This window comes from Lytechinus pictus, chromosome 18 (assembly GCF_037042905.1).
Source record: "Lytechinus pictus isolate F3 Inbred chromosome 18, Lp3.0, whole genome shotgun sequence".
Taxonomy (NCBI): domain Eukaryota; kingdom Metazoa; phylum Echinodermata; class Echinoidea; order Temnopleuroida; family Toxopneustidae; genus Lytechinus; species Lytechinus pictus.
This window is the reverse complement of record NC_087262.1, coordinates 17,240,001-17,253,431: the sequence shown is the minus strand read 5'-3', so window position 1 is coordinate 17,253,431 and position 13,431 is coordinate 17,240,001. Positions and strand designations below refer to the sequence as shown.

Below are 13,431 nucleotides of genomic sequence, written 5' to 3'. Positions count from 1 at the left end.
TAAGCGGTTATATTTACAATAATTAACATCACAGTTATTATGTTACATAATATATTGCCAAGATTGCCAAAATAACACTGTATGCTAGTCTGCAGGCACAGACCCTGATTGAAACTTTGATTAACAATTAAGTGGGTCTTCACACGAGACTAGCATATATAAGACTTGCCATTATAATGTTGGGCCTTTAGTACACAAGTCATCGTTTGTAGGCTGGGTATACAGACCCCTTAACTTGAATGAAGTGTTCGCACAGAAAAATATTTACAGTGCTATCAAAGCTTGTGGAGAGTATACTGTATGCTCAAAACACTTCTGCAACTGAGCATAGATCACCTAATAGTACATATACATGTATGCGCAACATATACATCCGGGCCCCCGTCTTGCAAAGAGTTACAATTGATCCGATCAACCACAACTATAGAAAGCCAGCAACGTCAACATTTAAAATGCATGTTTATTCAAGATAATTCCTAGATATGCTGTTTATTCATACATTCATTGCTCTCTTGAAAAGGTAGGGTGCTCCTCTTTGTTTACAAAGGGCATTGCGCAAATTTCCTGTAGAAAAAAATTCCATACATTTGGGGTTAATCGGATCAATCGTAACTCTTTGTAAGGCGGGCCCTAGGCCTTGTAAACAAATAAAGCTTTACAATTGATCAGAGGGCCGATTTCATCATCATGTACAATAAATTACAAATAGTCTGTACCATCAATCACTATGTTTTGTGCTACAAAGCCCTAGAACCCAATGATTTGCTTGCCTGGGGTTACTGGACTCTTTCTAAATAGTGAGATTGGCTCTAAGTGGAAGACGGATCAGCTGCTCAATTGAGAGAGAGAAAAAAAATCCATTACAAGAATTGTACTCCAGAATAATATATTTTACAATTATGTGATTAGATTAACCCTTGGTATTTGTACATTTGTACATAAAGATCCTGAAAATGTATACTAGTATGATACATGGGAAAGGGGGGGGGGGGGGGAGGTCTCGACGACCCCCCCTGGACATTTTTTGTTTTTTTAATGGGGCCCCTGACCAACATCCAGTCAATCCTGCTTATGCCCCTGACATGATAAAGAACCATTTTTTTTTAAAACAAAAACATGTTTGTAACAATGACATAATCATTGATTATTGAAATCGCAGACCCATTCCAGACTGTGGACATAGCTTCCTATTTTAGGTCTGCAAAACATATTCACATATATTCTTGATATGTTAATTATACACAATGACCATAATCCAATTAAACTTTCAAATGGTCTATTTTCATCAAAAACATAATAATCTATCAGCAAATACATATCAAGGCTGACAAAAGGTTTCTACACTAGAATTTAAAGCTCACCTACCTCTTTGGTTAGTACATCAATTCAATTCATTTTCTTAACTAATTGATAATTATAGAGTAAAATTAGAAATAATAAAGCAATATTGACTGGCCTCGGGGCGATGCGACATATATTGCCCAAACTAGATTTATATCGCCCGAGTCGTAGACGAGGGGGATATCAATTTAGTGAGGGCAATATATGTCCTGTCGCCCCTTGGCCAGTCAATATTGCTATTATTAACCAAATCAGACATCTAGAGCAAAAATCGTTAAAATTTAGATATATTAGAGTTTAAGAATGGGAATCTATTTTGTCATGTGGAGCAGACTGGGCCTCTAAACTTAACCATTGTGACGTAATTGAAATGACGCGTCCCTGGCCAGGGGACGCAGTATCCAGCATTGTCTCAACTTGATTAATATTGTGACATATAGCACTGCACGGTTTAAGGACGCGTACAAAAACGCGTAGGATACCTGGATATTAGCTCTGCCTTATTGCCCGCTACATTTCCACGCATTTTCTCATCGACTTTCCTGAGCGGGCAATAAAATGGGTCCGTGGATAAACAATTGGAAACTTATTGACCGACCATTTGATCACAACCATAGGCATGCAATAATGTATTAAAGTTGCCCTGCTTAGATGTCTAATATGGTTGATAATAAAAAATAAGGGAGTAGAATCTAAGACACCATGGGGGACATTGAACCACATGAACTTGAAAAATGAAATTTCTGTTGTTTTGCTCCCCCCTTTACTTTTGCGCCTTGAGGATCTCATACGAGATGGATATGATGCCTAATAAATTGCATTTGTTAATATCATCATTGTCATTATTAAAAAGGTCTTGTTTACTCGCACTATAACCCATCGATTGTGCAAGCCGGTTGGTCTAATGCAGTAAGTTTGGACAGCACTATTAAGATGACCTAACTTACCGTTATGAATTTGAATTTGAATTGAATGCAGCACGCATATGCTTGGTATGATTTGACCAATGCGGTGATGTCTTCTATACCACGCGAAACTTGGAATTTGAGTGTGAATTTCAGTCTCACTTAAGAAATCTTTGTGAGACACCTCCTGTAATCAGTGCTTCAGCTTCTGTCTATAACACTTCATCAGAATCAATGTCTATAAAGACAGATGACGGTATTATAAATTTCCTTGAAAGATATCTATATATATACCTTCGAATACTTGGTGGATAGTTCACATGATGGATCAATGCTAAGACAAACAAGGTTGGAACTTTTTTTCCACCAAAAGTTATTGTAGTCCACAATTTTTAATGAGTACATACCGTCTTTTATCAAGTGAATGACAAAAATAATGCATTTCCATGTACACCTATATTATAGCTTGTGTACCTAGGTGCATTGCCAAGTAGACGCATTAGGCTCAAAATTTTATAATAAAAAATGTTATGCATAATGTGTCTCCACGGCAATGCACCCAATAATATACAAATAATGCATGCAGCCGAGTGCGTTAGTGGAAATGCAGAGCACGCGAGGTTTCTTTAGATAGGTGCCGCACTGTGCACGAGCCGCTGGCGACGAGTGCCCAGTGTGCACCATCTGAAGAAACCGAGCTTTCTCTGCATTTACTTTTACACATGACAGAGCAAGTGCATTATTTGTTTTATAAAATAGCAACACAAAAACAAATTCTCAAAAAGTTACAGTACACTTTTGTTGGACTTCTTCCGCACTGTTCTGCTTGAGCGTGCAATGTCAATTTTCGTTGCACACCTTTTTGCACTGCCGTGCAATGTACCAAAAAAGTTGGATGTCATGTGACGCGTATTGGCCAATCGCGATGCTTGAAATAATACACCTATTTTATAAAATCAGCTAATAGTACATGTAAATGCGGTATTCTTGTAATTCACTTGATGAAAATGATATGCACAGGTAAAAATTTGTGGACATTAAAGTTTCAACCTCATTTACCTTCTAATAGTTATGTAATGAGATATTGTACTGGTTAAAGCCAGAGTCATAATGACAATATACCCCTTTGATATTCTGCAGAGTAGGAAGGAGTACTTTGATTAGCCTACTAATTTCATCATCAGTTTGCTCCATTGTAACTCAATGAATTGTTAATACCGTATAAACCAGAAAGAATGCTTTGTTCTAGTAAAAGATCGTTTGTACTGGTCCTACATACAGTGACAAAGTCATATTATGAGATCATTTTTGTATGCAGCCGCTGTTTCAAGGAATAATCTGCCGGAATATCTTAGGAATATACCAACAAATGAAACTGTTTTTTTAGAAAGAGTACAAAAAAAACACATTTATTGGTGTTCAAAGCTCTTCATGACGCAGCACCTACTTACATCAAGGATCTTCATGTCGTGAAGCAGTGCCACTATTCTTTACGATCTTCCACATCTACCACCCTCGTGATTCCGCGTAGCCGGACCAAGCATTATGGAGATCGGGCTTTTAGCTATGTGGCCCCAGTTATGAGGAATAGACTGCCAAGCACTATCAGGAATATGAACACTCTTAAGACACTCCAATCAAGTGTCAAATATTACCTATTTTCACAATAATATTAGAGAAGTCCATGTTTTTTCCTCATATGAATGTTATGTTTGATGATTTTAATTGTGAATATTTCCAATGTTTTTCTTTATTTAATACCATATGTAGGGCCTTTAGTAATGATTCATTAGAAAGTGCGCATTAGAAATACTTATTATTATTATTACATTTATTTCGCATTTTGTAAACAATTAGGAAACCAGTGCTCTCCACTCCAACTCCACTAATAAAAAGTGCTCAGAGACAATTTTGCCAATGTATTTTGCACTATACAAGAATTTTTCATTATTATTAATAAATAATTCTAAATAATGTATAAATCTACACAGGAGAGATATTGCATTAATAATGCTGATCTTAGTGATGAACGACGGAGCAGATGTATCACACTTTGACGAAGAAGTTGATAGTGTACATGTAAAATGAGATGAGGACCCATAGGCCTGCTCCTATGACGTTCATGGCCAAGAGCTCTGCATGGGTGTTGTAGATTGGATGCCAACAGAATGGAAAGTAATCCCCAAGAACCTCTGATCCACAGTACACGGCGATGGAATTCATTCCTGCGGACACGCAAAGAGATAGCAATATGTAGTAAATGTGATTCCAGGGGGAGTTAGACCTAAAAAATATAAGTGTAAATCCTAAGGGTGTTTCCCGAAGAGTTCAGTTAGAGTCATGCTTAACTCTTTGCCCGCCACGGACAGGATCACTCCTGCATCACATTAATCTCAAGGTGCAACCACTATGTTAATTCAGCTTACAACAGCTTTTGATTGGTTTATTGTAAAGAAAAGCTTTGTGCGTAAACAGTACAATGCGATGCCCACATCACTATTGTGTATGTGTGTATGAACAATAGACTTAATACACTCTGAGTATTGTGAATAGAATATGACTCGAGTCGAACTTTGCAGTGTGCTGTATATGAGTCTAGTCGAACAAAGCGGGCCGAGTTAAAAGCTGACACGCACATGATATGTAACATGTAACCTTATTGATTAATATGCAGTATCATGCGTCCTCTTGGCATGATTTGACCAATGCAGTAAGGCGTTCCATACCACAGGGAATTTAAGTGCCCATCGAAGTCACACTTTAATCTTTGTGAAACACCCCCTCCCCCTGAATGCATGCATTTGATTGGTTGAAAATCAAGTTGTGTTTAATAATAAGATTTGCATTTGATAGTAGGTATTTTTTAAACCAGCCCTGATCATAGATGGTGACTTGAAGAAGGAGAATGGGGGAGTTTCCAAAAAAAGTTCAAAAGGGCTTTCAAAGGCTTATCATTATGCATCAATTTGTAATTTGGGGAGATCCAATGCTTAAGATAGATTGATTGATTGATTGATTGATTCATTCATTGATTCATTTATTTATTTGTCTTTTTTAGTAGGGTGGCTCCATCAGTAATTGGTATACTGTTGTCCTTGGAGGCCCTAAAACAAAAATACAAACATAACAAACATGGGTATAAAACGTGTACAATATAAGTTAAGACAAACAAACTGTAAAGAAGATAACAACACAAAGGGCCCGTTTATGAATTAAGGCTATTATAACGCCAAAATAAAAGACTAAATGAGGGTCGGAATGGGCATTTCTTAAAACAGTAGGTAAATTATTCCAAATGAATGCACCAGCAAAAGAAAAACTTTGTTTGCCCATGTCCGTTCGAACTTTGGGCAAAATCGAATATCACAACTTTAGGTGCATTATAAACAGCCTTTCAAAATAAAATCCCCTTGGTCCGCATTCACCAAGGTGACTTCAGTTGTACCATATTACAAATCCATGGACTGCAATTCTTGTACAAAATTAAGCTTATTCCATCGCATGCATTAAACGCAGTTCAATCGTAAATGCGTGCTTTACGCAAAGGGTTCATGCTTGAATGAAGCGCGATTAATATACAATGAATCTGCACCGACCAAGGTTTTGTAACATGACACAATTGTGACCATCATTTTGAATTCAGGCCTTTGAGATGGTTTTCCCCCCATTTTCAAAGTCACAAGGACTAAAACTTCAAAAAGGGAAATCAAATCTCACCAACGAAATAGAATGGGACTCCCGTCCACAAGTGATGAACGTCAATAAGATAGTAGAAGACAGCCAACAGGAAGAACGCCATGCTGGCTGTGGTGAGTATGAATGATACCGACCTGGATAAAACAAAAAAATCAAGATTCAAAATTTGATGAAAAGTACTCAAATTTGCAGCAATGAGTTAGAGATTACTCTGTCATCATATCATCGCAGACTTAAATCGGGTTCATTCTAATACTGATAACTCTGAAAAAGCATTAAATGTCGAAAATTAGTTATATATAATTACACCAACACAGATAAGCACAGGTGGGACAGTGTATTTTTATTACTTGAGGGAAAGCTCAAACACCTGGCCGGAATTCCATGCTTATTTTGTCCATTTCTCAACAATTACAAACTTCTACCAAATAATTTTGCAACAAATATTTCCATCTATACATACGAACACTTGAATGCTCATTTTATTGAATTCTGTTTAAATACATTTTTAGCTTGTTACCACAACTGGCATTTACCTCTAACTCACTGAACAGGAAACCATTGTTGGAATATACAAGAAATGATTATGAACTTTCTTTCACATTACTGAGAAATACAGTTTACAGGTAAATAAACATAGATATGAATTTGCTTAGGAGAGAGTCAGGAGTAATATATAAACCCTTTCTAAAAATGTAAACAGTGATTTTACGATTGGCTTACCATAGATTTTTATTGACAGGAATAATACCATCTTCCTTTGAGAAACCACAGAGACCGCCAGCAATCACACCCTGTAATCAAATCAATGAGAATAAAATGAACGAATCTATATTCACACTAACGCCATCTATCCACATAAAAGCCACATCATACATCTTTAGGGAACCTCCTGTTGTGTGAAAGGTGGAAAAATTCATTATAAGTCTTCAAGTTCTTTTCATGTCATTTTTGAAGGATATTATTATTATAAAAGATCATTCTCCAGGGGTCCATTGCATAAATCTTGTTACAGTTAACAAATTTATGGTAGTAGTTATAAGGTACTAAATTCCTCCAATCTGATTGGCTGATAGTTAATTTGTGTTAAATATGTGTTAAATACTTACAGTTAGAACACACCAGATCAAGAATCTTATGATTCTATCCCTTGCGAAGGAAAATAAATGGAATATCTTGCCGGCCTAGAAAACAAATACAGAATAAGCACTCAATTAATCAAAAGCATTCACACGTAATCAAACTTTGAATGTAAAGTACTTAAAGCTGTTCATTTTCCTTACCTTCCTTTTTTTTAAGGGCATATTTTGTATGATTACAGAAGAATGTATGTATAGATCTACTTTAGATAACACTGCTACTATCCCCCTTTTCTGCATACATATTTACTACATATAACATTAATTGTGTTTCATGCACAATTTGTAAACAATACTTGGCTAGTAAGAAAAGTTAGTTTTTACTATTCTTTAGAAATTTTCTTTGCAATTTATCAATTAGAAATCTCTAAACAATATACAATGATACACCGTTCACGTAATTACACTGGGACCTTTATTTTTCTGTTATAGACATAAGTTAAAAAAAAATATTTTGCATAAAACTTTGTAGAAGGGGCATTGTAGGGGGCAAAAACCAAAACAAAATAGACCAATAAATTACAAAAAGAGAATATCTGGTATTAAATGCAATTTCATTATTTCAAAAAGAAAATGTATACATGTGATAGATGCTATCTATAAAATAAAAAGAAATTAACAAATTACAGAAATTACAATATTTTGGGGGAAATGTGACATCATGATGATAAGTGCTTCATACCTGTAATCCAAGAAAGGTCATGAAGATTGAAGTAAGAGTTCCAAGAATTCCTTCTGGATCATGCGGTACTGTTGTTTTATAGATTCTCTATGGATTAAATTTAACATATCCAGTTATTATTACTATTATTACTATAATCATCATCATCATCACCATTATCACCATCATCACCATCATCACCATCATCATCATCATCATCATCACCATCGTCATCATCATCATCATATTTTCATCATCATCATCATCATCACCATCATCATCATCATATATTCATCATCATATATTCATCATCATATATTCATCATCATCATCATCATATTCATCATCATCATCGTCATCATCGTCATCATCATCATCATCAAATTCATCATCATCATCGTCATCATCATCATCATCACCATCATCATCATCACCATCATCATCATCAAATTCATCATTACCATCATCATTATCATCATCATTAATATTATACTCTCTAGCTATTACTTGTTACTAGTACTGTGCTTTTCCATTTCAGCTTACAATGAATTAGGTGAATGGAATTATGTCATCTTAAAACTACTAAATATGAAACAGATATTCTTCTTCTTTTTGTATGGGAATTTTTTTCTCCTCCGCTTACCTGTCATTCAATTTCACCTTCCTTTTTCTACTATAAATCTCTCCTAAACTCTAACACGAGCCACCGCACGGTTAACATCAAACCCATCCAAGTTATCAATATCAAAATCAAAGGGCATTCATTTCAAAATGAAATTAAACTAATAATTCACAATTCATTCAATACAATTACTGTATTCAATAATTTGTTATACCTTCTTTTACCTTGTGTTATTTTGCCTTTCCTCAATTATGTTTTGTATGTTTTGTACATTTGTATTGAACACAATATTGGCAGATGCCAAAGATGTTCCAATGAATTCAATTCACAATTTAATGACCTCTCCCCTTGAGTCACAATCAAACTTACCTTTTGCGTGCCTCTAGGGTATACATGATTATATGTCAGGATGACTTTGTCGATGTAGTTTGCTGCTCCTCCCGTGCAGTTCTCCAGTGATCTGTTTTCACCAACCAAAGGGCCACCGGGTCCAAGATACCCCCTGAATGGAGTGAAAATATAGGAGAGTCAAGCCTTGCCCCCTAACACAAAGGTAAGCGATTAATCAATAATTTGAAAGACAAATTCTGATTGGTTCCTAGTCAGTCGTGTGCAAAATGTGCATGGAACAGAAGTCTTCAGTCACTGCATTTAGCTAACATTTGTCTTACAGAGTCAAGATCATTAATGATGTAACTTTATGTATTGATTTAATTTGTTCTAATTTGTATTAAGTATTTTAGGATTAAGGTTTAGGTTTATTGTATGATTCAGATAAGATTTAATGTATTATTTATTGAATATATTTTGTAAAGCGCATAGAGAGTCTTTTGACTATTATGCGCTATATAAATTTCAAATATTATTATTTATTATTAATAGCTGCCTTTTAATGAAATTGTAAATACACATAGGTAGCCTTTCTACACCTGGGGAGCAGTTACCATAGTAACAGTGCCTCACAGCCAATCAGAATCAAGGAAAGTTGTCAGATCGGACAACTCGTCAGACAAAAATGTTGATGGAACGCTCCCCAGAAAGTCACACTTAAAGTCCCAACTGCATGCAGTATAAAATGCATAATTATCGTGTTGGTCACATCATGCCCAAAGAATGCGCACTTAAAGCGTGCTAATTAAAGAGATTGCATATTAAATATCATGTACATACATGTATGAGCATTTACACATGACTCTTGGTTACACTTTTGGGACACAAAGAGTTCAGTATAAAATGCACACATTTAACGCAAAATCTCATTGATTAGTAGGCAGTAGTGCGCACCCTCTGAGCATGGTATGACCAATGTGGGGTTGCTTTTTATACCCCATGCAACAGGGAATTTAAGTCCAACTTTTAGTCACATCTTTTTGAAACACCCCCTTGGTCTTGTGCTAGATGGGACACACCAAATATTTACTGTTTCTACATAATGGGAGTGAATGAAGACAACATTTTACAAATGGCATTCATAAACTTTTGATTTAAATATTTGTTAACACAACTACGAGAATTCAAATATACAAAATTTGGATTTCAACCGCAGCTGATGGGAATCAAAATGATTTGAGAATATGGGCCCCGTTTCTTACAGACTTGCTGTAATAACAAATGTACAGTTTCTATTACAAATTTATCATCAGCCAATCAGATGGAAGGATTTCAGTAGCTTTTACCCGTTATTGCAAATTGTTTATCACAACAAGATTTGTGAAATGGGTCCCTGATTTAGTGAATGGGAGGCTGAATGTGCAACATTCGTACCGTTACAAACGTACTGTCCAAAATGTACTGTTACGATTCAGTGTATTATTGCACTTGGTAAATAACTGTAGGTGCAATACGTGTAGAACCAACTAGCTGAATGCACTCTCCCGTTATTCTGCACTTCAATCCCTGCTAGCAAGACCCATGTGCTGCAGTTCAGTGATTTTTCTCTTTGCTTGAATGATTTTTTCCTCATTTCAATGGATTAGCCTGGCATAAGGTCTATCATTTTAATTTTTTTTTTTTGCATATTTCAAAAACGTTGTACAATACAAATAGCAGATATTCTACTTGGTGCAATGGTACAAGAACGTAGTCTTGCCTATTCGCTAATTGTATCCTGTGATTACTTACGTTGGACAGCCGGGGACAGGAAGTAGGAACGTCAGACAAACGTGAAGGGCGAGAAAACTCAGCATAATGATCCACTCGTGCCAGTAATCCAACAAATCACGCAGTTCTCTGTAAACTGCACGCTACCAATTGAAAAAATAAAGGGAGAGAAATTAGATATTGATATTACCATCAATAGCAGAGATTAGCAATGTATAACATTTCCATATTTAGCATCAGACTTAGATATATAGTACTGTTATATATTAACTCCAATGTGTCCGAAAAAATGGCAGCTTTTTGGGATTTATTTGATTAATTTGGTTCGAAGGGGCGACTTTGGCAGATTACGAGCTAGGAAAATAAGGAGTGCCTGAGAAGAAAACACTATCAGATTAAAAAAAAAATTTTAAATACAATCACTTTGAAGAATTAAAATTGAACCACCAATTGAGAATTCCTTTATTTGATTAATTAATATGATATCGTTTATTAGTATCTGTATGATGGTTATAATGTGGTAATAATCTTCATTATGCCAAAATACGAAAATGCTATGCAGTTGTTGATACAATGTAATTGTAGGTTTACACCAGCCATACGTGTAATGACCTGAGTTAGTTGTAGAAGAGAGACTTCAGGGAATGAGAAAAACAAAGTCCACAATTTTGGACCTAGAACATAAACTCTGCCAGAAAGAGCGTCACTATACTTCACTACAAGACAAGCTAGAGATAGAGAGGGTGAACGGAGTCAATAAATTGTAAGTCGCAGTGATGATCTCGAGCAATACAGCTGCAGAAATAATTTGCAGATCTCTGGCATTCGAAAAACAAAATACAAAATAAGACAACACCCATCTACTGTACAGGGAGACAAGAAAATGGGTCTAACACCCTCTGTGTCTGAAATTGTCAGGTCCCAAAGAACTGGCTCAAGGTGTTATTAGAATGACACTGGTTTACATGTACCTCTTGCCAGTAACCCTTATGGGAAATCTGTGAAACGCAGTACCGCCCCATCTTGGAGAAATTAAAGAGCTCTGAACCTTGGTCTCAAATGATATCAACCAGAGGAAACTCAAGAAAACTGGAATCAGTGTATCCAAGGATATGACAAAGGCTGGACTGAAGTCATTGAAGGCATGTTCTTCACACTACAGCCATTGAGCAAGCATGGACATCTAAGGCAATGTGATCACACTCCTCAAGGCGACAAATGGGCTGAGCATCAAGCATCTTATATCAACGGAACACAATCTTTTTAATCTTCCACTCTCTCAAAAACCAACAGGGTGACTGAAACCTAGTCTAATTATTTTGAAGATAAATAATTTGGCACAAATGTTCACTGCTGAATGATATGCACCGTATAAACTAAAACAACAAACACACAGCTATAGGCCTTGTAATTCATAGATAGGATATATGCATTCTTTTCTTCTATGCATTCCACCTTACCATGAACCATTATGTTTTAATTGCAGTGAAATAGACAAACACTACCATCAAGAAAGAAAATGGAAGGTGGAATGCAATATCACCAATTATCACCCGTATCAGACATCTGAGCTGGTCATTTACAAAACCGTATTTCCCTGTTTTTTGTTATTATCAGGAAGGGATAGGTATATTGTTTGTAGTTTCCTCGGTCTCAATGCGCGTATTGACTTTGCATGCAGAGACGACGCAAAATATACCTTTGTATTTTCCCTGGTCTCACATCCGGGCCTTTGAGGATGCGAATGAAGTGATACGCTTCATAATGTTCCGCGCACCAACGATCTACGTCATAATAAAGACAACGCTGGATCTGGGCGCTTGCAAGTACGTCATAATGGTAAAGTGCAGAGCCTAGACACTGATATTATCATGACACAACAGAACTCTATTCTTAAAAGATATGACTGTTATCATGATTTTTGCTCTAGTCATTTGCTCTAATCTGATTTGGATGATAATAAAAATATTGACTGCCCTTCTTTCGGGGAACATCAAATATATTGCCCTTAAAAGACCCATATTGCCCTCGTCTAAAGACTCGGGCCAATACGATTCTTTTGCTGGCAATATATTTGATGTTCCCCTCAAGACCAGTCAATATTATATAATTATTACTCTGATATACCATCATCCTTGTGCTTGATTCAAGTAGGCAGCAGAATGCAATCATTCTTTGACATCATCCATGCATTTAATTGCTACACATTTGACCTTACCATAATGCAATAATTTCTAAACTAAACAAGTGGAATGCCTCTGGCAGTCTCACCTGCATTACGCAATTCAATATAGTAGCAGTGCTGGCTTTGAAAACTGCTATGAACAAATTATTCACAAAAAACACCATTCATATAGTAAAACAATACTATGTTCAATGACCCTAAATGATATTTGACCTTGATCATGTGACCTAAGACGTGTCAGTGATACTTGATTACTTTTATGTCCAAGGTATATGAATCAGATCCATAAACTTTCAAAGTTATGATGGTAATTCAACAAATACCCCCAACTTGGTCAAAGTTCATTGACCCTAAATGACCTTTGTCATGTGACTTGAAACTCAGACAGGATGTTCAGTAACACTTGATTACTATTATGGCCAAGTTTCATGAACAAGGTCCATATACTTTCAAAGTTATGACAACATTTCAAAAACTTAACCTTCAGTTAAGATTTGGTGTTGACGCCGCCGCCGTCGGAAAAGAGGCGCCTTTACATGTAGTCTCACTCTGCTATGCAGGTGAGCCAAAAAAACAACAATAACCCTGTAATGACAATATCTCTGTATTCTTTCTCCTTTCTGTGCTTGTTTGAAAAGAGGAAGACTGTATTTGTGGCTACCACCATGTACAATAATGCCATCCTCTTGACCTCCTCCCTGTGTTAGCTAAACAATGGTCTTTAGAAGAATGCACTACAAAAATGCTATCACTTCCATACCAAAAACATTATTATTTTAAAT

General features: G+C 36.0%; 1 protein-coding gene across 1 annotated transcript in view; it reads right to left on the bottom strand.

Annotated features, from left to right (window-relative positions):
* Positions 1–3,630: 3,630 nt before the first annotated feature.
* LOC129282019 (heparan-alpha-glucosaminide N-acetyltransferase-like) overlaps positions 3,631–13,431 on the bottom strand; it is a 15,719-nt gene continuing 5,918 nt past the window's right edge. The window contains exons 5-11 of the mRNA XM_064112973.1: positions 10,486–10,607; positions 8,734–8,866; positions 7,764–7,850; positions 7,052–7,126; positions 6,666–6,736; positions 5,964–6,076; positions 3,631–4,471 (exon numbers count right to left, since the gene is read on the bottom strand). Of these exons, the coding sequence (XP_063969043.1) occupies positions 4,293–4,471; positions 5,964–6,076; positions 6,666–6,736; positions 7,052–7,126; positions 7,764–7,850; positions 8,734–8,866; positions 10,486–10,607 (780 nt within the window). The 3' untranslated portion in view covers positions 3,631–4,292. The remainder of the gene's footprint in view (positions 4,472–5,963; positions 6,077–6,665; positions 6,737–7,051; positions 7,127–7,763; positions 7,851–8,733; positions 8,867–10,485; positions 10,608–13,431) is intronic.